The 26,939-nt window shown below is 40.6% G+C and overlaps 1 protein-coding gene across 1 annotated transcript in view; it reads left to right on the top strand.

Moving 5' to 3' along the window:
- The window catches only part of HCRTR2 (hypocretin receptor 2), a 59,816-nt gene extending 32,877 nt beyond the window's left edge, over nucleotides 1–26,939 (top strand). The window contains exons 3-8 of the mRNA XM_024216503.2: nucleotides 889–1,132; nucleotides 9,283–9,398; nucleotides 17,415–17,635; nucleotides 19,431–19,552; nucleotides 23,940–24,140; nucleotides 26,746–26,939. Of these exons, the coding sequence (XP_024072271.2) occupies nucleotides 889–1,132; nucleotides 9,283–9,398; nucleotides 17,415–17,635; nucleotides 19,431–19,552; nucleotides 23,940–24,140; nucleotides 26,746–26,939 (1,098 nt within the window). The remainder of the gene's footprint in view (nucleotides 1–888; nucleotides 1,133–9,282; nucleotides 9,399–17,414; nucleotides 17,636–19,430; nucleotides 19,553–23,939; nucleotides 24,141–26,745) is intronic.

Raw genomic sequence — 26,939 nt, 5'->3', positions numbered from 1 at the left:
TAGGTTTACAGTGGTGTAACTGAGGTCAGAATCAAGCCCCCTCAGTGCACACAACATTCCAAAGGATGCAGCACGGGCCATAGTATTGGTCGTGTATAATAGTACCATGAATTGATCCGTGGATATGTGTTGCCCTCTGTTCCACTGCATAGAATCAAAATTGCCCAACTTATTTCAGAGCCCACAACACTGCTACATGAGATTGTTGTTGGTACTTTAACTGTTGGCCTGCACCTGGTTTGGAAGACCCCACTGAATGTAGAAAGGACGTGAAACTGTCACCCAGTCTATTGAGCAGAAGAAAATAAGCAATTGTTTATTGTTTGTAGCCAGTGGAAAAATCCAATGATCCTATTTTTATCAACTACAAACGGATTATTTTTTATGTGACTGTGATTTCCCATTGCCTTTGTGAAAATTGGGACGACACAATGAAGATACAGGTTCATAGCACATCGAATGAGATAATGTCTCCTACAAAGCAAGATGTAGCTAGTGGGTTTAAAGCTTTACTTTCATATTGCAAAAATATACGCTTTTACAAATAATGCTTTCAAAGTATAAGACGGATGAGTTTATTCTTATGAGGCCTGATTCTGCCACACTTATTCAAACTGAGTGGTCTGTGAGTTGTCCTGTTGATTCCAATGGGATTATACACAGATTAATGTACTTCTGAAAATGAGTTAGGCTGGCAGACTCAGGCCTATGTGAATTTTGTGACAAGTGATATAAAAAGGGATTTGTTTTTCTTGGAAGAATCACTGTCCAACAGCCCCTGATCATGGGATATCAACTCTAAATAGATTTCTGATGGTGTTGAAAATATAAATTGTATTCAAGGTTAAAAATCAGAAAAGTTTACACAATGTTTCCTTGTTTCCTTAGACTGTGTCAGTCTCTGTGTCTGTACTAACACTTAGCTGCATCGCTTTGGATCGCTGGTATGCAATTTGTCACCCTTTGATGTTTAAAAGCACAGCCAAGAGGGCAAGGAATAGCATTATCGTTATCTGGATTGTGTCCTGCATTATAATGATTCCTCAGGCTATTGTTATGGAGTGCAGCAGTATGTTCCCAGGATTAACTAACAAAACTATCTTATTCACAGTTTGTGATGAGCAGTGGGAAGGTAAGTGTGTTATTGATCATAAGAATGGAACTTATACTGCCGGGAGATAATGAAAATAGCTTGGCATGTTAATATGCAGTAGGGCTGTATCCGCATATCGCAATGCTTTAAGCTCTTTCTTAATTATATGGTGGTTCTTGAAACTACTGGTTTTTAGAAACAGTTACATTCCATCTTCCTCTGCCTTGCTAATGTTCAAAGTAAATTGAAAGCCAAGTTCAGATGGATGTGCAAGAAGAGGCTGTCTGTGTCTTGGCCATGTTAATGTTCTCCATTGGAACAAATGTTCCCATCCTGTAATGCTTATCTTTATATAACTCTTATTGATCAAAGGAAGGTAGAAGTGTACAAGGACTGCAGAAATCAGGCCTGCGGAATTTATCTCCAGAGAATAGACCGTTGGTCCATTTTCCTGGGATCCTGACTTTGGCAGGATTATATAAATTCCTCAGAAATCTCCCAGAATTACAATTCAAATTGCATACAACTACAGAATTTATAAACCTGCCAGCAATATAGGAAGCAGTTCATTCCACAGTTTGGAATTTGGCCTGGACAGCATTACTAACGTTATTTGGAAAATATGATCTATTACAAATGATTGCATCCAAAAAGTATAAATCAGTCCTTCCAGATTACTCTTGCACTGAGCAGTGTTGGAAGTTGGGCTACTTTCATGTAGTCCAACTTCCTGTTGCAGTTAGTCCTGGCCACTTCCTGGAACTATTGAGGTTCAACTCTGGTGGGCCCTGGAATAATTCCAGCACTATTAGTGCATGTGAGTTGCGCACTGAGACTCTGACACTGTATACAGTCACTACCATAATAATACAATTATTCACACTTGGGAAAGTAATGGCAGGATTGCCAAGACATAGCTAAAAGAAACTCGATTAACAGCTTCAAGTCAGACTAAAATACAATCAGGTTGTCTCTCAAGGTTGTAATTTTTTTAAAAAAGTCGTCCATCACTGTGATCAGTTTTGTTACATTGTAATCAGATTGTGTTTTCATGTAGTATTGTAATTGGTTACTTTAAGCAACGTTGGGCATTAACTGATGAGGGCTCTCTGATGTGATGTTTTGAAGGTTCCATCTTGGTCCTGGTATAATAATTGAGCCTAATTGTAAACTCAAATTGTAAAAAGTGTGTAACAATTCATAAGATATCACAGTAACCTATAACAATAAATGTTAATGGAAAAGGTACAAAAGGATGTCTCAAAGACTGGATTAGTCTAGACCACCAGTGGGCAACCTGCAGCCCACGGGCTGCATGCAGCCCATCAGGATAAGCTGATTGTGGGGCACGAGACATTTTGCTGTCATTGACCATCCGCAGGCATGGCCCCCCACAGCTCCCAGTGGCCATGGTTCGCCGTTCCCAGCCAATGGGAGCTGCGGGAAGTGGTGATCCGGAGGGATGTGCTGGCTGCCGCTTCCCGCAGCTCCCATTGTGGGGGGCTGTGCCTGCAGATGGTCAATGTCAGCAAAATGTCTTGTGGCCCACAATCAATCAGCTTATTCTGATGGGCTGCAGGTTGCCCACCACTGGTCTAGACAGAAAAGTCTTTTAATATAACCCAGGGAGTGTATTAAAATCATGCCAGTGTAAGCCAAATGTGGAACTGATAATTAATAAACCAAAGTTGGAATGTAGGAAATTAGGCCTAACTGGTGGACAAAATAATATGGGGATGGGCTATTCTACCCATCACTCCCTTTGGAGTCCTAAAAAAAAAAGACTTTGGTGGATGAATAAAAAGCTGTTTAATAGCAACTATTGGCTGAAGGACAAGTAAACTAGAAGAGCAAGCTTTACCATTATGGCTGCCACCCCCACCATCTCCTGGGACCCATGTAACATAGTTGAGCCTTTATTGTCCTAATTCTGAAAAATGTCCTAACTAGACCAGGCCAAAGAGAGAGACCCAGATGACATCATGACCTCCACTGGCTCCAGCTAAATCCCAACCGCCACCTGGAATGCAGGATTTTGTCATCCTTCCCCCTTGTGTGTCCATTTCCTTCCCCACCTTATTTCTTCTCTTTCCTTCCCCTCTCTGCATTCTGGCTGGGAAGTGTGTAGCTTGGTTGGCCAAGACTGCATATTGTGCAACATTGCTGTAATCCTGTGACCAAAAAGATGTCTAGAAGCAATGCCCTAAATAACCCAATGCTGTTATACGTTGGCCAAGTCAGGATGGGATTTTAGCAACAGCAGCAATGACAGCTCCAGCGCATCTCAACTAACTTCTTCCCTTTCCCCCACAAGGACAGTTGTTACCATCTTTAACACCAAAGACTCTCAGATAGAGGTGGAGGTGTTTCGTGTTCCTTAAGAACATTCTCTACAGCTAAAGGGAAGAGGGAACAAGGGGCACTGCTAAAATAAAAGCCTTATTCAACACTTTACATTTAATGTTTGCCATGGTACTAAGCAGACTGAGGTCTCTGTATACCAAACCCTGCACCTTGTTTGAAACTGTTTAATGTTGGACAGTGGCAGGGTCAAGTTAACACCTTTGACTCTTTGGGCCCATTCATTCCATCAAAATTAATACAATGGTCCCCCTCTCTTGTGTATGCAGGGCCATTGGAGGGCCATGGTGTTTTCAGTATGTTGATGATACCAACTCCAGTTCTCTATCTCTTCCAACCCAGCCACTTCTCTTCAATTCCTTAGCCAGAGGGGCAGAGATGAGAGCTGGCTGGCTCAATCCAGATAAAACTGCAGTGAGTTTCATAGGAGGAGGGAAACGTCAGCAGATGTGGCATGAATGATACCAGCACTTTCAACTGAGGGAGCACGCTTGTCATTTGTTACTAGCTTTCTCCATCTGAGGACATTTTTGGAAATATTCATCTCCCCTGGAGATCCTAATTGTTGCTTATAACTGCAGACGTGACTATCATAATCCATGACTTTGTCTCTTCAAGTTTAGATCTACACGTTAAATCAACCCAGAAATAGAAAATGATAAAAAAAAATGCAGCAGCTCAATAATTATATAGGGTATCTTGCCAGCAGCACATAATGTCAGTGTTCCAGGATCTGCACTGGCAGCCTGTTGGTTTCCAAGAGAAATGTAAAGTGTTGATATTAATCTGTAGGGCCCTAAATGGCTCGGGAGCAACCTACTCTAGAGACTGCTTCTCACCCCATGCCTGGCTGCTGCGCTGCAGATGTAATCCACAGAGTCTCGTGAGCTGCAGCCCCCTCAGTAGAAATGATAGGGAGCTGCCTGGAGAGCATTCTCCAAAAAGGGCCTCATAGTATGTAATTAACTCCCTCCTTTGGTCCAAAATATCCAGAATCTGCTGACCTTCGTGGTATGTTCCAAAGCCTGCCACATTTTGCAGGCTTTGAGAAAGGTAGGAAGGGACTTGACAATGGCTGGTATTTGTGCATAGAACAAGGTTTGGTTTGTATCTGAATAATTTCTGATAGTTGTTTTCAGGTTTGGGGTGAGGGGAAGTTGCTATCTTTATTTCTTATGTGATTGTACTGTTAATGATGTCAAAGGTGCCTCATCTCCAAGACTGGTATTTTATTCTGGGTATAAAATATAAAACATGCCTGGAAGTTTTTTGAAACCAGAAGCTTTTTTCATTCCACCTAAAGATCACACAATCCTAGTTTGTACTGCTATCTTTTCCATGAAATTATACATCTAACCATAGGACATTCACTTCCATCAAACAGAAGTCATACACCATTGAAATTTGATGATGTCATCTCAGTGCTAATTAGTCTACTGGCAAACAGTAGATACACCTAAAATAATAATCCTCTCACTACTCTATTTTGGTCAGCACCTTCCCACAATGGCTTGAACTCCTTCACAATGAACAATGAGTGGCAACCTCTATTAATAGATCTCTGTGTGTGCCTATTGGAGTATTGCTAGTAACTGCAAGGGGTGCAGTAGCTCAGCCTCTGTCAACATCCAAGTTCTTTCTAATTGCTTCAGGCTTTCACTCCAGAATAAGAGGAACATTCACGGCCAACTCTAGGCTGAGGATTTTTCAGGCCTAGCCCAGACTAATAATAATAATTTATTTGGGAATGCAAAAGAGTCCCACCTATGAACTGTGTGGAGTCACTTAAGAAACCTGTTTTGACCATGGGTTTTATAACAGTCCATAGTTACCATATGGTGAATGTGATGATAAAGACCCACAATTAAAGAAATGTAAATTAAAATGGCTCCACCGTGTGTCCAAATCAGCAAACCACACTCTTTTGGTGCTGTTGATAAAAAGGTTAGCAGACAATGTTAGCTAACCAACCCCCCTCCAAGCACTCAAGAGCATACGGAGAGAATCCTCTCTGATGCTGCATGGGTGAAGGGAAGACTTTGGGTTCGTTTTCCTCCTAGTATCAGAGGGGTAGCCGTGTTAGTCTGAATCTGTAAAAAGCAACAGAGTCTTAAAGGTGCCACAGGACCCTCTGTTGCTTTTTTCCTCCTAGGTTACTCACAGTACAGGGCAGCATTCTGCCCTCCAAATCTGAACACTGTAACAAAATGGGAAGTCACTAGATGGCACTATTAAAGATAAGGTTATAAATTCTGTTTTATCTGAATGTTTAGCAGTTAACACTTAAAATAAATGCTTATTGTCAGCTGTGGTGCAGGGTTTGGGGTTTTGTTTTTTGATTTTGAGAATTGTCCAGTAAAGCTTGTTCCCTGGCTAAGCCCTCTCAAATTAACTTTCTCAGCGGCTGCCTACAGCAATGTAAAACATTGCTTTACATGGGGCAACATCAAGAAGTTTGCTAGAATTCTGATGTCCAAAATGAAATTGGCAAAAAATGAATCTGAGGATTGGAAAAGTTCCAGCAGCATCCACAGCTTGTTTTCAAGGGACCCTGAAATGCAAAAATGAGTAGGAACAATAATGTTACATGTTGATATGTATTGAAGAGAGAGGTTTATATATGTATATGTATATGTATGTGTAAGTGTGTGTGTATGTACACACACGCACGCACATGCATGCACGCAACTTGGCCACGTCAGCTGAGGGCACACCTCTGTCACTGATCTGCTGCAATTATGAATACACAACAAGGGCGCATTACTTTAGATTTGAATATGTCACCTCACGTTTTGCATGCTGTAAATTCTGCAGTGGAGTACAAGATACAAATGAACCCCTAGAATTATGTGTCACAGAGTTAAAGTTCAGGAGTACTTGTGGCACCTTAGAGACTAACAAATTTATTAGAGCATAAGCTTTCGTGGGCTACAGCCCACTTCTTCGGATGCATATAGAATGGAACATATATTGAGGAGATATATATACACACATACAGAGAGCATGAACAGGTGGGAGTTGTCTTACCAACTCTGAGAGGCCAATTAAGTAAGAGAAAAAAAAACTTTTGAAGTGATAATCAAGATAGCCCAGTACAAACAGTTTGATAAGAAGTGTGAGAATACTTACAAGGGGAGATAGATTCAATGTTTGTAATGGCTCAGCCATTCCCAGTCCTTATTCAATCCTAAATTGATTGTATCTAGTTTGCATATCAATTCCAGCTCAGCAGTCTCTCGTTGGAGTCTGTTTTTGAAGTTTTTCTGTTGTAAAATAGCCACCCACAGGTCTGTCATTGAATGACCAGACAGGTTAAAGTGTTCTCCCACTGGTTTTTGAGTCTTATGATTCCTGATGTCAGATTTGTGTCCATTAATTCTTTTGCGTAGAGACTGTCCGGTTTGGCCAATGTACATGGCAGAGGGGCATTGCTGGCACAATATCACATTGGTAGATGTGCAGGTGAAGTTGTTGGCTAAAGACTATATGTTTGATAATTCCAGAAATGATAATGTGTGGGGCAAATTTACCAAAAGTCCATGAAAAGCTGATAAATCAGAGAGCTGAGCCACGTCCTCTGTAATATCATCACTAGATCATCACCATTTCTATCCCACTATTTTGTTCTAACCTGTCCTTTCAGACCCTTCCTCCATTCCCATCCAACAGGCTGTCCATCTCTCATTCCTCAAATCCAAAGACCTTTCATTCCATTTCTCCCCCCCCACACGCACACCAGTTGAGTGATAGGTGGAGTGGGGTGAGACTCTGCATCTGTCATCAAGGATCTCAGGTGTGAGATAAGCACATTGGCAAGTACCATCTCCTCATTCTACCCCCATGAATGCTTTTGAGTTTTCACCCCTCTTTTCAGCAAAGGGGGTTAGACATGGTGATCTTCCCGTTCTCCTTGGAGAGGGGACCACCACACCTGTGTATCCCGCCTTCCTGTCTGAAAGCCCATGTAGTGGGCCATCTAAGATAAGGACTTTTCTCTCCCCCTGGCCATTCCCCACCCCTGGCTTGTGTGGGAAGGATCGGTGTTTTCAGTTAGGCAGCTGAAATGTCACCACTGATCGTTATGCAGAACACTGATGGATGCTCCCACTCAGCACCAGTCTGAGTATGGTGGCAGGGACTAAACCATCTGATAAATGACCAGCATCCCAGACCAGTCCCTCCTCCTGCCTGCTGCAGTAATTACTAGGCAGCTTGAAAGCTTTATTTTAGCTTGAGAAGCTAAACAGATTCAAGCTTCTTAAGTAAAAGCTCTGCAAAGTGCATTGCCCTGGGTGGAGGAGGAACACAGGTTTCCTTTGATGTTCAGCCGCTAGCACTTTGCAGGTGGCTGAACTTCAAAGGAGAATGCTGGCTTCTTCCTCCAGCCTGCCCCATCAGTGCTTTGTACTTAGCTGGCCTGCTTTAATGTTTCCATTTTACTCAGACTGCTAAATTGGAAGCCATAAACTCCTGATGATACCTTGCTGCCTGCAGAGCTCTGATGAGGCAGGTGACAATGCCTTGGGAGTAGGAAGAATCTATTCTCAGCTTTCTCATTGACCTCCTGTGGTCTCAATAAATCACATAAACTTAATTTCTCCAGCTGTGAAAGGTGAATGAGGGTATTTCCCTGTCTCACAGGAGTATTGTGAGGCTTAATTCATTTAAATTCATCATGTGTAAAGATGAGATCATGGCAGCTAAACAAGTGCAAATTATCATTAACAATAAAATAAATGTTCAAACTACTAGAGAAAAGGTGTTGATGGTATAATTGATGTGAGCTCCACAAACCAAAACATGCAGGGTACACTTACAGGACTTGACAGGTGGTAATAAAGGATACTCAAGAAAGAGTGTGCAGCATTAAAGTGGCACTATTATATACTTAACACCTAAGTGCCACAATTCAGAGTACATCTTATAAATTTATTTCAGGAGCAGAAAGACATCCTTATCTGTCCACCTTAAGTACTTATATGCCCTCATCGCTATCTCAGTACCTGGACACCTTACAGTCTTGAATGTATTTATCCTCACAACATGCCTGTGTGGTAGGAAAATTCTGTTATCCCCATTTTACAGATGGAGAACTGTGGCAGAGAGACTAAGTGGTGTAGTATTGCACTCAAGGGGGATGTGATTTCTAAAGCATGCTAACATGTTAGTGCATTAACAGGGTCTGTGGAGACCCTGCTGGTGCTGTTTGAAAAAATGCTACGTTAAAGAGCATAAAGGAGCCTTTGGTGTGTACCATCAAGGGCTACACAGACCAGTTAATACACAATATGTTAGTGCACTTTAGAAACCACATGCCCATAGGGTGTGTAGATAAGCCCTAAGTGACATGCCCACAGTCGCACATGATGTCTGTGGCAGCGCAGGGACTTGAGCATGGGTCTCCCGTGGCCCAGGCTAGCACCTGAGCATTAGACCATGCTTCCTCTCAATGATGTATTAAATTACAATATTCAGTGCAGACAGAGCATTGTAACAAACTGATAGTTATTATCTAAAAGCTGGATAACAGCTTTTAGATAATAGCATCCTGTATTGATTAAAAATTAACACACATGTAACAAAGGAATGTGACATAGCACTTCACACACCAATGTGACATACTACTATGCAGCAAAAGCCTGTTTAAAATATATGAATAGAATGAATCTAAAAGCAATGGACTAATTTCTGCCATCAGATGCATGTATATATCTCCCATTATAATCAATGCGGCCTGCACTTGAGTATCTGCAGGTATAATGTGACTTAAGTAATTTTTAAACTATATTTGTGTGTACATTCTTTTTCTATTTTGATTCTCTTTCCAGGTGAGGTCTACCCCAAAATGTATCACACCTGTTTTTTTCTGGTGACATGCGTGGCACCGCTGTGTCTTATGGTGTTGGCCTATTTACAAATATTTCGAAAACTATGGTGCCGCCAGGTAAGTCATTGATTTATATGGCTTATTATGTTTGTCTATTTGAATAGACAACCTTTTTCTCCATAAATTCCATAATGCCACTCAGGACCTGATCAATACACCCTTTTGTACCCAACAAACTTCAATAGCAGTTTTGGGTGTGCAATTATGGAAGACTAGGATGCAGACTATTTCATTTATTAATGACAGCAGCCAAGCAGAATGAAAAACTATTTGTGCTCGAGTCTAGGGGCGCCATCTAGGACATGGAGGATTTAGGGGACAGAGGAAGCAAAAAGATCAATTAAGGGAAGAAGATGGATCCCCAGCTGTCCTGATTGAAGGTTCCTATTGCGAGAGAATAGCTGTTGAGCTCTGAGGTTGATTTTACAGATATTTTATATCTCCTTGAGCTGCAGAGGTGTATGAAAGTTGCAATTTTTTCTCATTTTGTTAAAAACTCAAAACTGAGCTGAAATTTTTGTAACAGCTCATGTATTTGTTGCTGAAAAATGTGCCACCATTTTCCAGCAATAATGGGCCCAGTCTGAGAAAAGGTTGCCTTAAAAATCTAAAGTTTGCAAATGTGGCCATTTTCTCAAATTTTGCATTGGAGTGATTGGAAAACAGAATAACAGCAACAAAATCACCTGAATAATGGTGTGGAAATTTTCAGAAACATTTTCACCACTTTCATCTAACACTGTGTTGGAGCATCATTTTCAGCACATGAGTACACTGTGCAAATTAGCAGAGGCTTCTTCACCTGCTGCTGCAATGCTTTACATAGGACCTGCTAGATCCCTATCCAGTCCCTGCTGCTACCCCATAAAAGACCAATAAAAGTGAGCATTTTGAAGACGTAGGGTGTGAGGTGAGACACTCCATCTTCCAGACTTTCATGTGGGAATCTACCATTTACATCACCACTTAACCATGAATAATTTTCCTCCTGTGATTACTTCTGATGAGATCTGGAGATGGGATGTCCTGTTACAGATATAATATCCACCAGATCAGGGACATAGTACATGCAGCTCCATCTGGATCTATCACATGTAGACTTAAAATTTTCGAGGGTATGCATGTCAAAACAAAAAATGCATAAAAATCAAAATTTTCACATATTCCCAGGACATATATTACCTGCAAGGGTTGATGAAATCACAAAAGCACAGCACAGGGGTTTGTGATGTCATTGGTACATGGATTATCCTGGACTCAGATGTTGTTAGGTTTTGGTTTTTTTAACCTTTCTGTTTACAAATGTGTTATCTGTAGTTTTAAGTCTAGCCATGTTCAATGTTCATAATTTAAGATCCTAAAACTTTTTAAATATTTTTTTCAAGTATTTGGGTATTTAATCTTTAGAATAAGAGTGAATCATGTGGACTCCATCAACAAAAGAAATGTTTTTTTGCTAGTTGGCCCTGTTGTTTAAATCAGGTTAACACATTTTTCAGATGCTTTACCTTGTCCACACTGAAAACACATGTGAGGATGATCCCGATTTGAAAATTGATTATGTAGCAAAAAGAAAGCATCACTAAGGTATTGTTGCTACTACTGATGGAGAATTACAGATGTAAGTTTTCCAAGTGTAGATGTAGTCAAAGTGTACAAGGGGTCATATTAAGGGAAATTAAAACCACTCACATCTATTAATGACTGAATTGGCTTGCAGACAGCAGGCATCCTTCTAAGTGAGGTAGGTGTGCCACAATCTATTTTTAGTGTAATTGAAATGCATTGTTCTGAATTAGGGCTGTCAAGCGATTAAAAAAAATTATCACGATTAATTGCGCAATTAAACAATAAGAGAATACCATTTATTTAAATATTTTTGGGTATTTTGTACATTTTCAAATATATTGATTTCAATTAAAACACTGAATACAAAGTATGCAGTGCTCACTTTATATTTATTTTTTATTACAAATATTTGCACTGTAAAAAAACAAAAGAAATAGTATTTTTCAATTCACCTAATACAAGTACTGTAGTGCAATCTCTTTATCATGAAAGTTGAACCTAGAAATGTAGAATTATGTACAAAATAATAACTGGATTCAAAAATAAAACAATGTAAAACTTTAGAGTCTACAAGTCCAGTCAGTCCTATTTCTTGTTCAGCCAATCACTCAGACAAAAAAGTTTGTTTACATTTGCAGGAGATAATGTTTTCCGCTTCTTGTTTACAATGTCACTTGAAAGTGAGAACAAGCGTTCACATGGCAGTGTTGTAGCTGGTGTCACAAGATATTTATGTGCCAGATGCACTAAAGATTGATATGTCCCTTCATGCTTCGATCACCATTCCAGAGGACATGCGTCCATGCTGATAACGGGTTCTACTTGATAACGATCCAAAGCAGTGCGGACTGGCGGATGTTCTTTTTTCATCATCTGAGTCAGGTTCCACCAGCAGAAGATTGATTTTCTTTTTGTTGTTGTTCGGGTTCTGTAGTTTCTGCATCGGCGTGTTGCTCTCTTAAGACTTCTGAAAGCATGCTCCACACCTCATCCCTCTCAGATTTTTAAACCTTGGGTCAAGTGTTGTTGCTATCTTTAGAAATTTCACATTGGTACGTTCTTTGCATCTTGTCAAATCTGCAGTGAAAGTTTTCTTAAAATGGAAAACGTGCTGGGTCATCATCCGAGACTGCTATAACATTAAGTATATGGCAGAATGCAGGTAAAACAGATCAGGAAACATACAATTCTCCCCCTGAGGAGTTGGATCACAAATTTAATTAATGCATTATTTTTTTAACGAGCATCATCAGCATAGAAGCATGTCCTCTGGAATGGTAGTCGAAGCATGAAAGGTCATATGAATGTTTAGCATATCTGGCATGTAAATACCTTGCAATGCTGGTTACAAAAGTGCCATGCGAACACCTGTTCTCACTGTCAGGTGAGATTAGAAATAAGAAGCGGCCAGTAATATATCCCGTAAATGTAAACAAACTTGTTTGTCATAGCAATTGGCTGAACAAGAGTGGACTTGTAGGCTCTAAAGTTTAACATTGTTTTGTTTTTGAGTGTAGTTACATAACAAAAAAAAATCTAAATTTGTAAGTTGCACTTTCATGATAAAGAGATTGCACTACAGTACTTGTATGAGATGAATTAAAAAATACTATTTCTTTTATTTTTCATTTTACAGTGCAAATATTTGTAATAAAAATGATAATATAAAGTGAGCACTGTACACTTTGAATTCTGTGTTGTAATTAAAATCAATATATTTGAAAATGTAGAAAAACATCCAAAAATATTTAATAAATTTCAATTGGTATTCTATTGTTTTAATAGTGCAATTAAAGCTGCGATTAATTGCAATTAATTTTTTTAGTTAATCACATGAGTTAACTGCGATTAATCGACAGCCCTATTCTAAATCTTTGGTAATAGCCCCAAGTAAGGAATCATGCTGTTTATCAGAATGCCATCTAAATATTCTGATTACTGCAATGTACCGCTGATCTTGCTAGACTTACATGATGAAATTCAAAGTACTAACAGCCAAGGCATTCCCAGGCCTTGACAGAAAACTTCTTGAAGCAGTTTGTTTCAAAATGAGGGCTGTTTCTAAAGTGAATCTTCGGGTGTTTAAAAGTTAGCCTCCATGACTCCCATGACATTCCTATTGTGTTTTACCCTCTGTCTGCTCTCCAAGCTATCGATCATGTCTTTGCTCCCAGTCTTTGCAAACATGGTTTTATCATCTCAGAATTAGGAGCTTTATGGAAGACAAAGGGCAACAGCATCAGAGGCCTGGCTTTCAGATTAACCTACATTGCTTACTAATAGGTAGACATCCCTCCTGTTCAAAAGGATTTTGTTCCTTTATGAATCATGGAGAAGAGATAAAGCAAGAGCTGAACAATCTCCGTAGGACTGAATGGCTTTATGCTGGACATGCTGACACACATTCAATAATTAGAGAGTCACATACATGTGCTTAGATTTATTGGACTCATTGTGGTTTTGTTTTCAAAATTTTTCCGAGTTTTAAAAGCAAGATTATGATGCTTGCCTTTCCAGCTTGATACACGTGGGATGAAAACAGCAGTTTTACAACTTCTAGTGCCAGTTCTGACCATTCTAAATACTGATGTAAAGCTTATTTGTGTTCTGCAAATTGTCTCAGCTAAATGTGTCCCTATAATTCATTGGATAGTAATAACTGGGAAAAGTGTGTGTTGTGCTGGTATGTATGTGATTAAAATGTGCATCAGTAGTACGTATGTAAGCCTAGCTTTATTCTCTTCAGGCCGTAGTACTTTTAGCAGCCCGACTGTGACTATGTATTTTATTTTATTTTATTTTATTTTTTGCCTGCAACATCTTATGAATTATTTGCTTATCTCCAAAGTGGACGTAGAACAGGAACAGGTTTCTTTAGGTAAGTTCTCGGTAGTAACTCCTACAACACCGGGCAGCTTTATAGGATGTACAAGGAGATCAACATTGTACCACAATCTGTATCTATGATCCCCTCTTGCTATTAGAAGCATTTGAAAAGCAGATTGGTCATCTCTAACCACAGACTCATCAATCATGTCTCATGTTTCATTAGAAACAAGCGATACAAAGTCTTGAGGCAAGATTCCATTCCTTTGTATCCAAATTGGATGCAAATATCAATAAAGCTTGTCAGAAAATTTTTGTTGAAATGAAATTTTAATAAAATCAAGAGGAGAGGAAATTGCCAACATATTTGGGGGGGTTTTTTGTTTGTTTTTCTGATCAGTTCTTGCTATTAATATAACTCAGAAAACAAGATAAGATTGAAGTAGAAGGAAAAGCTTCAGTTTTGGAAGAACAGAACATCAAAATACTTCTCAAAGCCCAAATTCAGGTTTTTGTGTAGCACCTCTCTGTGTAGTTTCTCTGCAGTGAGATGGAAAAGACCCAGTACAATAAATCAGAGTCAATTCTGCCATTAGAGTAGGATAAGTCTCCGGAAATAGGACATACTGATTTCAGATACTAAATTGACAAGACTGTGGATCTTGGCCAAAAGGCTGTGAATCCTCAGTGGTGTGATGTCAGAGTTCAGATTTTATTTCTTGTGTTTATAAAAACACCTGTAATATACTAAATATTATCATGTGTCCCACAGTTCCCTACAACCAACTTCACTGGTTTCCTGTTTGTCATTATGGATCTTCACTGGAAGATTACAGCGAACTTGAATCAAGTTTAAAAAAATAAATAAATCCTAAATTAAGAGCTTGTCTACACAGGGAAATTTTCCAGAGTAAGGTCGGGTGCCAATTTGAAGCATGATAGCTATTCCTCAATAACTCCCCTCATGGAGTTATTAGAAGTGGATTAAACTAACCTGGAAAAAAGGCACTCTGATTCCAGAATAGGTATGTCCATACAGGGAGCTATTCTTAAATAATTATTGCAGAATAATGATGCTGGGCACTTTCCCTGCGTAGAAAAAACTTAACTTTTAAAATGTGTATAACAAAGGACTGGATCTTGCAAGCTCTTAAACATGTGCATAACTTTATTCATGTCACTAGTCCTGTTGAAGCCGATGGCACTGCTCACAAGTAAAGCCATGCACATGCATAACAGTTTGCAGAACCAGGGTGTAATATTGCCCTCATATTATAAACCCTCACAGTTCTCAGAAAAAGTCGACCTTTTCATGTGTAGCCGTTCATACTTGGTCTCACCCCTGGAATTTTGGGGAAGTTGAAGCAAAATCCTTTTACATGTTTGAATTATGTGAGGGTGAAAAAAAAAAAGCCTTTTGGTACATGACAAATTAACTAGTTGGGGGAAATAAACCCAGAAACTCTCTTGCTGAACTTTACAGAATTAGTTGAAACTTTCCAAGTGACCAGTACTTTAAACAGGTTTAAAATGGAGATATAAACAAGTGGCAAAATATTGAAGATAGAAACAATTGTTCCTGCACAGTTTGACATTTTCATTATATTTATGCTCATGGATTCTCTGTGAGTGAAGTTCACCTGCAGCTCAGAGGGCCAGCATAAAACCTCCTGGGAGGGGCGATGAAGGAGATGGGGAGAAAACAGTCCCTGCTTTAGAGATAAATGTAAAAACGCCTACTTTTCACCCTGGCCTCAGTCCCCTTGTATGCTCTCCCACAGCCTGTATACTTACTGAAAACAAAACCAAAGCCTATCTCCTGCAAACAGGGCAGTCAAAGTTTTTAGTCGTGGGGGTTCAGAGAGGGAGAATGTGAGGGGCGGGAGGCTATAAAGGAAAGAGTGAGAAGTAAGGAAGCAGGTGTTGGAAAGGACACTGTGGGGAAGCAGAGAGGAAGAATGGGAGAAGGCTGAGCAGCTGGAAGCTGGAGAGTAGCCATGCTTTGTGTGTGTTTTCAACCCAGAAGGATGACACACAAATTGGGAGTGGGGACTAGCTTTGCCCTAAATCTCAGAAAGGAGAAGGCCGACACAAACAAGGATTTTTTTTAATCTCATGATCAGCCCAGTTTTATGATTTTTGGAGTCCACCTCATGGATTTTTAATACTTTCGGAGCAATTCTTCTTCTAGGCAGGGACCAACACCTCCTTCACAGGAGACATTAACAAATGCTGAGGAGTTTCTGATGCCCTGCTGCAGGAAATTAAAGCGATGAGACATGTGGGCTGTCTGGTCTGAAGGAGAACTGGGGAAATAGCGAACTGGGCCCACGTGAGTGCTAGGCAGCAGTGGGGAGTTGACCCAGTGTACTGTGACAGAGGCCCTGACCAGTGTAGCTGTGTCTCTGCAAGAGCCCTTTGCAGTTAGTCAGCTACTTACCCAGAATTTAGATGTCCGAGCTCCACCTGGCACAGCACCCACTCCCGAGGGATTCAGTGAGTCCATGTCTGCACTGGTGTTGGGACCACGGACCTCCAGCTAGCTGCTCTGACTAAGGAAACGCAATCTTTTCCAACCCCACCCACCACAGGAAGTGAGAGAGCCAAGTTCTCCCATTCAGTCTCCATGGGGTGTCTGTACATGACGAGGTGCCCAACAGATGCACTTTCAGTTAGTCCCATCAAGGCATCAGTCAGAAAGCTGAGGAGGCCAAAATGAGCATCTCTTGCCCCACAGATCGCCTTTATACTCACTGAGAAGCCTTTAACCTGGTGCCCCTTTCCTTTATTCTGTAACCCATTCTTAGCTAAAATGTCCTTTTTTCACCACACTGTCTGGGTTTTCTACCACTAGCCCTCCTTCCTCCATGAGCAGCTTCTCCACCAGCAGGCTCTCTGTGCTTGCCAATCTCCAGAGAGCAATGGTGGGCCAGCACCTACCCATTTAGACATGTCGTGGGATAGCCTAACTTGTCATACATCCTGTTATGATTCCCCCACTCCCCCCAACACACACACACTATTTGCAAATCTCTGTAAGGAATACTCTGGGCAATGACCACAATGCAGAAAAAATAAGTTCACGCCCCCCAATAAATAGAGAGAGCACAGCTGCCTTATGGACACTTAGGACACATCTTTGAAAATGCTACCCTGTTTCCCCGAAAATAAGACATCCCCCGAAAATAAGACCTACTTCCAGTTTTGCCTCTCCCTGTAATACAAGACATCCCCCGAAAATAAGACCTCCCCGATAATAAGGCCACCCCGGAATATAAGGCCCCGAAGCTCCAGGAAAAATAAGACCTCCCCTGAAAATAAGACCTAGCGCATCTTTGGGAGCAAAAATTAATATAAGACACTGTCTTATTTTCGGGGAAACACGGTATGAGCATATAAAGCCCGGTATGCACACAGTTATGTGCATAGTTCTATACTTATACAGACAATCCCAGCCATGACTTAGTAATACCTTTTAAAACCTGTTTCTCTTAAATGAACAGCAGTGTTGGATTAAAGTGTTTGACAAGTTACTAAACTGTACTGTGTTATTATGGAGCTTTATTTCAGCCTGTCTATCTTTTTTGTATTAACTCCCTACAATGCGTCTTTTTACATGGTGATGAATTTCCCTTAAACAGCATTAACGAAGATTCCATTGACTATTTACTCTTTTAGATCCCAGGAACTTCCTCAGTAGTTCAAAGAAAATGGAAGCCTCTGCCCTCTTTAGCACAGCCCCGGGGACTGGGACAATCAACCAAGTCAAGGATTGGTGGGGTAGCAGCTGAAATAAAACAGATTCGAGCCAGGAGGAAAACAGCGCGTATGCTAATGGTGGTTCTCTTGGTTTTTGCACTTTGCTATCTACCAATTAGTATCCTCAACGTCTTAAAAAGGTAAAGTTTGTCCACAAGCAGTAAAGAGTTTGGGGAAAGTTTTCTGTCTAAAAGCATTTCTCTATGACATGGTTTGCTATATTCTTTTTTGTTGATTTTAGTTTTGAAATAGATACCGACATATTTTACAATAGAGAAACTGAAGCTCAGTGTGCAGCTGTAAGCAAATTGTTAGCTAAACAATTATCAGGGCAGAAATTTGGGGCCAGATTGTAAAATCCGTGTTCATGTTGGTGGTTACTTACTCATGCAAGAAATCTCATTGACCTACACATTCAAACATATTTTTGCGTGAATAGACTCCAGGAGTGCAGTATCTGATGGAGAACATTAGGTGGGTTAGTATTCAGTGGGACTGCCCTGGTGTATGGCATGACTCAGTGTGAGCATGTGTAGCAGAATTAAGCCCAAAGGATTGTGTTCTGGTGTTTCACATATTAATAACTGATCTGTATATAACTATGCAGAAATTTACCAAAATCGGGGAAGCAAGCAAGCTTTTATTGTTTAACAAACGCAAAAATATAAAGTGTTTCAATTCTTCCAAGCTTGGATGATGCTCCCAGAATATAATAAAAGTAAAAGGAGAATTTTTATGAAGACTTATTATATTGATATCAGAGTAATCAATGAATCAGTAAATAACAGGCAAATCAACTAATTATATGTGTGATTATGTCAGTCAAACAGTATATTCAGTAAACACTCTGTGTTCTATCAGTTCTCTCTCTCTCTCTCTCTCCTCTCTCTCACTCACACTCACACACACACACACACACACACACACACACACACACACACACAGAGTGACATACTGGGGAGAAATTATACTGTCTGACCTCCAATAACATTTATAGCTGCGAAGCTGATGAGCATAGTGTCACTGTCTTGGCAGGATTACATTAAGTAAAATGTAACCAAAGAGAACTGATTGTATTGCCCTGATGAAAGATAGACGTACAAGGTGGATTAGTAATATCTTTTATGGGACCAACCTCTGTTGGTGAAAGGGACAAGTTTTTGATCTTACACAGAGCTCTTCTTCAGCTCTGTGGAAGCTCAAAAGCTTGTCTCTCTCACCAAAAGAAGTTGATCCAATAAAAGATATTACCTCACCCACCTTGTCTCTATAATATCCTAGGATCAACACAGCTACAACAACACTGCCTACCTGAAAGTCCTTTGGCAAATGTCAGGTGGATGGTGCCACTTCTCTATTTTCAGTGTATTCATATAGTCATACTGCAATATATTGGAGGGAAGCTTGTAATCAGAGAGTTAACATGGACATTTCTTATATAATCCATAGTGGTTAAATGCAGCAGCCTCCTGCACAAGGACATGAGGGGATGCTGCTGGAGCCACTGCAGTCCAACTATTTTGGGCCAGCAGAGAATCCATAGGCAGCCAGTCAATGCCACCCTAACTCTACAGCTGCCCCGTTGCACTAGGAGCTGGGCCCAGAATTGAGAGGCTGGATCCAGAATTGGGAGATTGTCATATTGGCTTAAAGACACCTTTTCCCACCCTTGCCTTGGATGATATAAATTGCCCTTTTGTTATCTAGCTGGATGACATGTGTGCATTAAAGACAAAACTGCTTGTGGCTTCTACGCTGTGCAAAACCCTCATGGAAGCTGGTTGTTGGGTGGGAAGAGGTTTTGTATTTTCTTGGGAAAGCTGGATGTGTTGAATCAGGGCTTTATGTGATATCACAGATAGAATAAAAGTACAGCATTTATATTCAGTCTTATGCGCTGTCTTTCAGACTGGCTTTTTCCTCTTTATTTTGCAGGGTTTTGGGGATGTTTAACTATGCTGATGACAGAGAGACTGTGTATGCCTGGTTTACATTCTCGCACTGGCTTGTGTATGCCAACAGTGCAGTGAACCCTATCATTTATAACTTTCTCAGTGGTGAGTTTCCAGATGATCACTGTGTTACATATTAAAAATGTAGTTAAAGTGTAATGCATAGTAACCAATTAGGTTAAAGCCTGACCTGAAAATTGAGCAGCAGTACAACTGAACCACTGGGCTCTAGGTGCAGGTCCTGATAACAGTCCCTCTATCCTCCCAATCTCCTACACTTCTTGAGTAGCACTTTGCCTTCTCAAGTATCCCCATTAATTTTATAGGGAGTGTTCATTTATATATATATATATATATATATATGGAGATATATCTATCTCCTAGAACTGGAAGGGACCTTAAAAGGTCATCGAGTCCAGTCCCCTGCCTTTACTAGCAGGACCAAGAACTATCCCTGACAGGTTTTTTTGCCCCAGATCCCTAAATAGCCCCCTCAAGGATTGAACTCACAACCCTGGGTTTAGCAGGCTAATGCTCAAACGACAGGGGAGGTCTAAATTTCAAGCTGAAGGTGTCATCCCAGCTCGAGGAGACATACCTGCACTAGCTCTAATCGAACTAGCAAGCTAAAAATGGATAGCCACAGTAGTGGGAGCAATGGGAAGGACTTGCCGCCCCGAGTATGTACCCATCCAAGACTGTAGGCACATACACAGGGTGGCTGTCCCGTCCTGCTGCTCATGCTATTTTTAGCATGCTAGCTTGATCAGAGCTAAGGTGAGTATGTCTCCTCAAGCTGGAATTTAACCCACTAGTTTGAAGTGTAGATTTTGGGGTGCAATGATGAGGGATGGAGTCAGGGGCCTAGCCCTCCTTTGGTGCCTGTTTGGAGCTGGAAATCTGACCCAGCTTCCCCCATATAATGGGAGGCAAACACGCCAAATTTGAGTGGTGTTGCAACCCCATGCACTGCATCGCAATGCCACTCCCTGTCAGGGCAGTGGGGCCAAATTTGAGCAGAGCTGTGACCCCATGCAGAGGGGAGAGCTGGAAGGTGGGTGTGGGGCAATGTGTGGGGAATACCATAGGACTAGGGGCATCAGGAGGGCAGGGAGGAGAGCACGAGTCAGGGTGCAGAGCAGTGGGTAATGTGTGGGGCTGGAAGCAGCAGGAGAGTGGTAGGGGAGAGCTTGGGGCTGGGTTCAGGGCAGAGGAGGGTGCCTAAGGGTGGCAGAATCTGGCTCTGAGTAAGGACTACAAGTATTGTGAGGACCGCACAATTAAGGGGGAAATTATCTGTTACTTTCAGTTAATCCTTTCCAGGCCTCAAATGGCAGGAATCCCCCTGCAAGACATGGCCTTGGGTGAGGGAGATAAAGGAGGGGAAGTCGCTGAATCTCAGAAGATTCTCTACCTAGATGGAAAAAAAAAAAAAAACCTATGTGTTTTTATTGTTTTACTGCTGGGGATTTTTGAGTCTGTGGTGAAAGAGCTATTTTCTAAAGATAAATGAAGCAGTAGAAAAATATTACAAATTACAATTTTATGTTTTTAATATCTACCTGCTTGTTCGTGTAATGATACTGTGCCTTTGTAAAAATATAATAATGTACAAATAGTCTGAAAATATTCCTAAATGACATTTATTTACCATTCTCTCTTCTATTACCTTTGATCCTTCCGTATTATTTGTATCAGACTGTTTTCAGTAGAAATATAGCATGTAAAAAAAAATCACCAAACATTTCTTCAGCCCTCTTACCATTTAGTTTGGTTTGTTGCAGGTTTGGTCACAGCTAGTGATGAATGAAGTTTAGAGGTGTGGTTCAGATAAGCTTTGGATAAACATTTGGATGCTCATCTGGGTATCCAAGGTCTGCAAAACTGTTCAGGAAATCTAATGAGAATAGGATTTGCTGTTCTTGTTATTTCCAGTCAATTCAACGATATCTAGCAAACAATGGCCTGTTAACCAAGATTTCTGGCTAGTGTTGTGACAATTGGGCCTACAAATTTACCCTAATTGTGAGCTCAACTGTGAAAAGGGAATGGAAGTTCATAAAATGTCACAATAACCTATAACAACAAATGTACAAACGAAAAAGACGGACTGATATAATTCAAGAACGGTGTTAAGATCATGTCTGGTAAACTAGAGAAGTGTGGGACTGGAAATCAGTGAACCAAAATTGTTAGAGTTTAGGCCTAATTGGTGGACAGAATAATGAAGGGATGGGCTATTCCATTCATTACTCACTTGGGGCAGGGCCGGCTCCAGGCACCAGCTCAGCAAGCAGGTGCTTGGGGCGGCCAAGGGGAAGGGAAAGGGGCGGCATGTCGGGCTCTTCAGCGGCAATTTGGCGGCAGGTCCCTTGGTCCCTCTCGGAGGGAAGAACCTGCCGCCGAATTGCCGCCGAAGAAGAAAATGAGAGAAAGTCAATGCTGGCTGACCAAAAGCAGGGAACGTGAATGCTTGCTGACAGAAAAATGAGAGAAGGGGAGGGAGGGAGCTTCACCACCATGCTGCCACCACCACCATTTCTTGGGACCTAATCCTGAGGTGGATCAGGCCAGAGAGAGGGACCCAAATGACATCTCCAACGGCTTTGGCTAAATCCCAAACACCACCCGGGATGTGAGACTTCCCCCACACCACACCCCAACTTGTCCTTTTCCTTCCCTACCTTATTTTTCTTTCCTATCCATTTCCTTATTCTTTCTGTCTAATAAGAGTCTGGCTTAGACAGCCAGAACTGTCTTTTCTGCAACAATGCTGTAACTGTGACCAGAAAAGCAACTAAAAGCAATGCCCTAAACAGCTCTATGCTGGTAAACATTTGCCAGGTCTTGGAGTGGCTAATCAGACTATGCTGTGCCTGCAGTGAGGTTGCAAGCAGTTTCCCAGCAATGAGGTGTGTGTGTGTTGTTTTGTCTTTTAGGAAATAGAATTAGACTTTAACAACAGCAGCAATAGCTCTAACCCATCTCTGCTAAGCTCTTCTTTTTTTCCCAGACAGGACAATTATTACCATCTCTATTACCGTCTCAAAAACAGTCAAACAAGCGGTTTTCCTTCTAAAACTCATTACAGCCAAAAGGAAAGGGAATAAGAGATGCTGTTAAAATGAAACCCTTACTTAAGACTTCACATTTCAAATGATTTAATTTGTTTCCCCCTGCATCTTTTATATAAAAGATTTAAAACATTTAAAAGGCATCTTTGTCCTGGCACTGAGGAGGCTGTGGTCTCTATATACCAAATCCCAAACTTTGTTTTAAACCTTGGACAGTTTCAGGGTCATGGTAACACCTTATCTCTTAGGGCCATTTATTCAATCTAAATTAACACAACATCAGTTATGGGTTCAAACCTCAAAATTTGGATCTAGAGGCTTAGAACACTAAAATTCAGGGTATTTGGATGTGGGACACTCTTATTCCAACACATCTGTTTCTTCTCCTATCTTAAACTTATTAACACAGAGGCCACATCAAAAAAAAGGTGTACAAGATTTAGCTAAACTTTTCTGAATGTGTTTGGGGTTTAAATTAAAGTTTTTACATGGAAGTCTGGGAGCTCTTATGCTATCCAAATGGCTTCATACCAAGCTTCTCGGTTCTGTTTCGCCAGGTGTTTACTTATACTGTGCCATCTCTTTGGTATCTGAGCACAAGCATTCATTTATTTAGCCTGTTAGGAAAGTAAGTTTTAATATCCCCTTTTTACAGATGAGAAAACTGAGACACAGAGAGATTAAGAGTGTGATTCTGATCTCATTTTACATGGGTGTAAATCAAGTCGCCATTGAAGCAACTGTGAAACTGGTGGGAGATGTGAATCTGAGGTGTGAATAATTTGTCCAAGGAAATCTGGCAGAATGGGGAATAGAACCTAGAACTCCTGACTTCCAGCCCTGTTCTTTAAATATAGACCATCTTTCTTGTAGTAAAATTCATTGTAGTAACAATTTCAATGTGCCCCCAATTATTTCAAAGGTCCTGAAAATGGAGAGAATAGGAGCTTCTTTAAATGATCACTGTAATATACAGAAGATCAGATATTTCTTTATCTTTTTACATCTGGTTTTCTTTGTAAAATGTGCAAGGTAAAACAAAAATTAGTTGTGTCCTCGCATTTCACACATCAAGTAATAGCCCAATCAACCTACTCAATTATTTGTTTTCATAAAATGTGTTTTATTTACTCAGCAAACAAACTGAAACATTGCCTTAAGAGCCATTCTAGTCTGCCTTGTAAAAATTAGTTTAGTATTCCTGCTGCACCTACTATAAATCCTTATTAAAAGGTGGAATTTTGTTGCCTTTTCCTGAATCACTAAAACTGTTCTTTCCTGCTTTTGTCATGTTAGAAGAGTACTTGATTATTTTGGATTCACTTTGGCACTAGCTAACCATGTCTCTTCCATATGCTAGCTTTATTGAAACATGGCTTGTATAATAATGTTTTCATGCATTCTTTTTCTATTGACAGGAAAATTTAGAGAAGAATTTAAAGCAGCATTTTCTTGCTGTTGGCTTGACATTCACCATCACCAGGATGAACGACTCACCAGGGGCCGTGCAAGCACTAAAAGTCGGAAATCCTTGACCACCCAGATCAGCAATTTTGATAATGTTTCAAAACTTTCAGAACATGTTGTGCTGACCAACATGAGCACACTCCCAGCAAATGGTACTGGACCTATTCACAACTGGTAGTATATTTGTCCCTGTCTTTTGATGCCTTTGTAAATTAAAATTTGATCTTACATCCAACAGTCTTTTAACCAGTGACCACAAGATCGCAGGGCAAAGAATATAGGACAAATTGACCCAGAACTTTGTTTATAAACTTAAAGAGTTATAATTTCATATCATTTGCTTTGAAACTGTATAAATTGTAATTTCAGGGGAGGGTAATATGTTATTTAAATATTTTCATTGGATTTCTACTTGTTTTGATCTTGCAGTAAAGAGCAAGTATCTGGAGGTGTATACAATATTTGCCTTGGAGTTGGAATGTGTGCATGAAATCAGCCTGGATTCAGCTTCGTGTTGATTCTCCGACTGTGCCAGGGTATAACAGAAATTTTTTAGAACAGATATTCTCACCAAACTTGGATGCAAATCTTTTGCATTCCCTGAATGTCAATGAAAATTTCAAAGTATCTTTTCATAAACGGCTTTGAATCTGAGCTGGCTGAGTCATGTGGAGAAGTCATATGGTATTTTCTTCTCTTTCTCAGATTGTCTGAGACTACCCTAGGTGCTGAGGAGGACTGGCAAAGACATTATCATTCAGTTTCTCAGAGAGAGGGTGCTTTTAAGTGCCCCCTAATTCCCTCACAAAATGGACTCTCCTATATATTTTGTTATCTGTCTTATATCCCATTGTAGCTTTGAACGGGAAATCAGGTGTCTAGGTCTGTGGGATGAGGTTTAAGGAAGGACTTTTGTCCACTAGTCTAATAGTCCTACTGGCAGGCATCACTATTGTTCGTACTTGGACACTGCATTATAGATTTTATTTTAATGGAACTATCTACGCCTCACATGATTAAGTTTTGTTCAGTGAAGGGATATTTCACTGCAAAAAAATCAGAATTTTTCTCTGGAGTCACACTCAGATTCATGTCTGCTCCTACAAAAACTCCTCAAACTATTACACCTACTGTCTGAAATTCTTTTAGTGCCTGATACTGCAGCCGTTGAAGACAGCAGGTATAAGATGAAGCCTCTAGTTGTTACTGCCTGGGATACCTTTTGTTATTTGATATTATCTTAAACTGCGCTATATAGGTTTTTATACTGTGCTCCTCCTCGTGGTATCTGAGCACCCTCCAGTAATGCATTAAGCAATGTGACTAACATCTGCCATGTGTCATTTGTTCCCCGTGTCATGTTGTTTTTGATATGAGACCTCCTCAAAAATGGAAGACCAGAGTTGATTTCTTATTTCAGAACAAAGCTCCAAACACAATGAGGCAGTAGCATCAAAAAGAGGGATATAGTCCCGTGATCCCAAACATAGGCATAGGATGAGCTATGTATGTCCATACCACCTGCAAGCATTACAAACCTATTGTGCACATGTATATCATGAATTTCCCAGACCTACCTAGTACCAACCAACATGTAGGGTGGTGACTCAAACACTGGTCCTCTGGAAAAAAATTGCTGTATTCTTGAGGAAAAGCAGATATGGAAAAGGCTAGTTTATTTGTTGCTCCTACCAGAGTTTATTATTTTATTAAGCTTTAATTTGCCCATCTTCAGTCCTGTGGCTGTTTCTATGTACGTGGCATGGGTGAGGTTCATCGATGCTACACATTTACACCAGTGAGAAGGGATTCTGGTTGGGGAAGCCTGTCTAATTGTGTCGCTACAGATGCGGCTCCTGCCTGTGTTCATTATTTTTCATCATTCTCAACTCTGTGCCTGTGTCTGAGTGCCACACACTTAATAAAAATCAGAAGTGCTTTGGGTACACTATGGAATCCTGATAAGGACCAGGCCAGTGTATCTACTGATGAATCCACTTATTAGCTAAATGTTAAATAAGTAGCAACTAACATGTAACAACTGGGAGAGTGGCTGGCTTGAGCAAAGGTAATATTTCATCCCACCTTTTTAAAGTTCTTACAATGCACCCATCGTCTAGGGATCTGAGTATTGGATATTTTCAGGTAAAACATAACACTGTAAGACCAAATCAGGATTCTAAATCAACAGCCATTACTTGTAAATATCATCATTCAAATGTTTTAAATGTTTGAAAATTCAGAGAGAAATATTGTGACATGAGTTTTTAAGCAGAATTCCCCATAGACTTCAATGGAGGATTCTGCTTAAAAAATTATGGTAGTGTTTAGAAACTTTTCTCCTAAATGATGTTTGGGGGGAGGGATAGCTCAGTGGTTTGAGCATTGGCCTGCTAAACCCAGGCTCGTGAGTTCAATCCTTGAGGGGGGCACTTAGGGATCTGGGGCAAAAAAACAGGGGGGAGGGATAGCACAGTGGTTTGAGCATTGGCCTGCTAAACCCAGGCTTGTGAGTTCAATCCTTGAGGGGGCCACTTAAGGATCTGGGGCAAAATCAGTACTTGGTCTTGCTAGTGAAGGCAAGGGGCTGGACTCAATAACCCTTTGGGGTCCCTTCCGGTTCTAGGAGAGAGGATATCTCCATATATTATTATTATTATTATATGTCAATAGACCTTTGATTGCCTTTATACTATCGACTGAAGACTCCAGTCTGGCCCCGTATATAAGCAGTAAAATCCATATTATATGTTACAGGTGTCACAGCCAAACTCAGCCCATTGAAGTCAGTGGAATTGCACCTGTGTACACCAGGGATGAACACGACTTCAAGTTTAGATGATGCAGAAGGAGTTTCTGTGGAAGACAGTGGCACAACAGAGAATACAGAGTGGGCCAAATTCATTCCTGCTGTAACCAAACTGACCTTACTGGAGTTACATCAGGGATGA

This window comes from Terrapene carolina, unplaced genomic scaffold (assembly GCF_002925995.2).
Source record: "Terrapene carolina triunguis isolate 2854851 unplaced genomic scaffold, T_m_triunguis-2.0 Scaffold42, whole genome shotgun sequence".
NCBI lineage: Eukaryota > Metazoa > Chordata > Testudines > Emydidae > Terrapene > Terrapene triunguis.
This window is presented reverse-complemented; position numbering and strand designations above follow the sequence as displayed.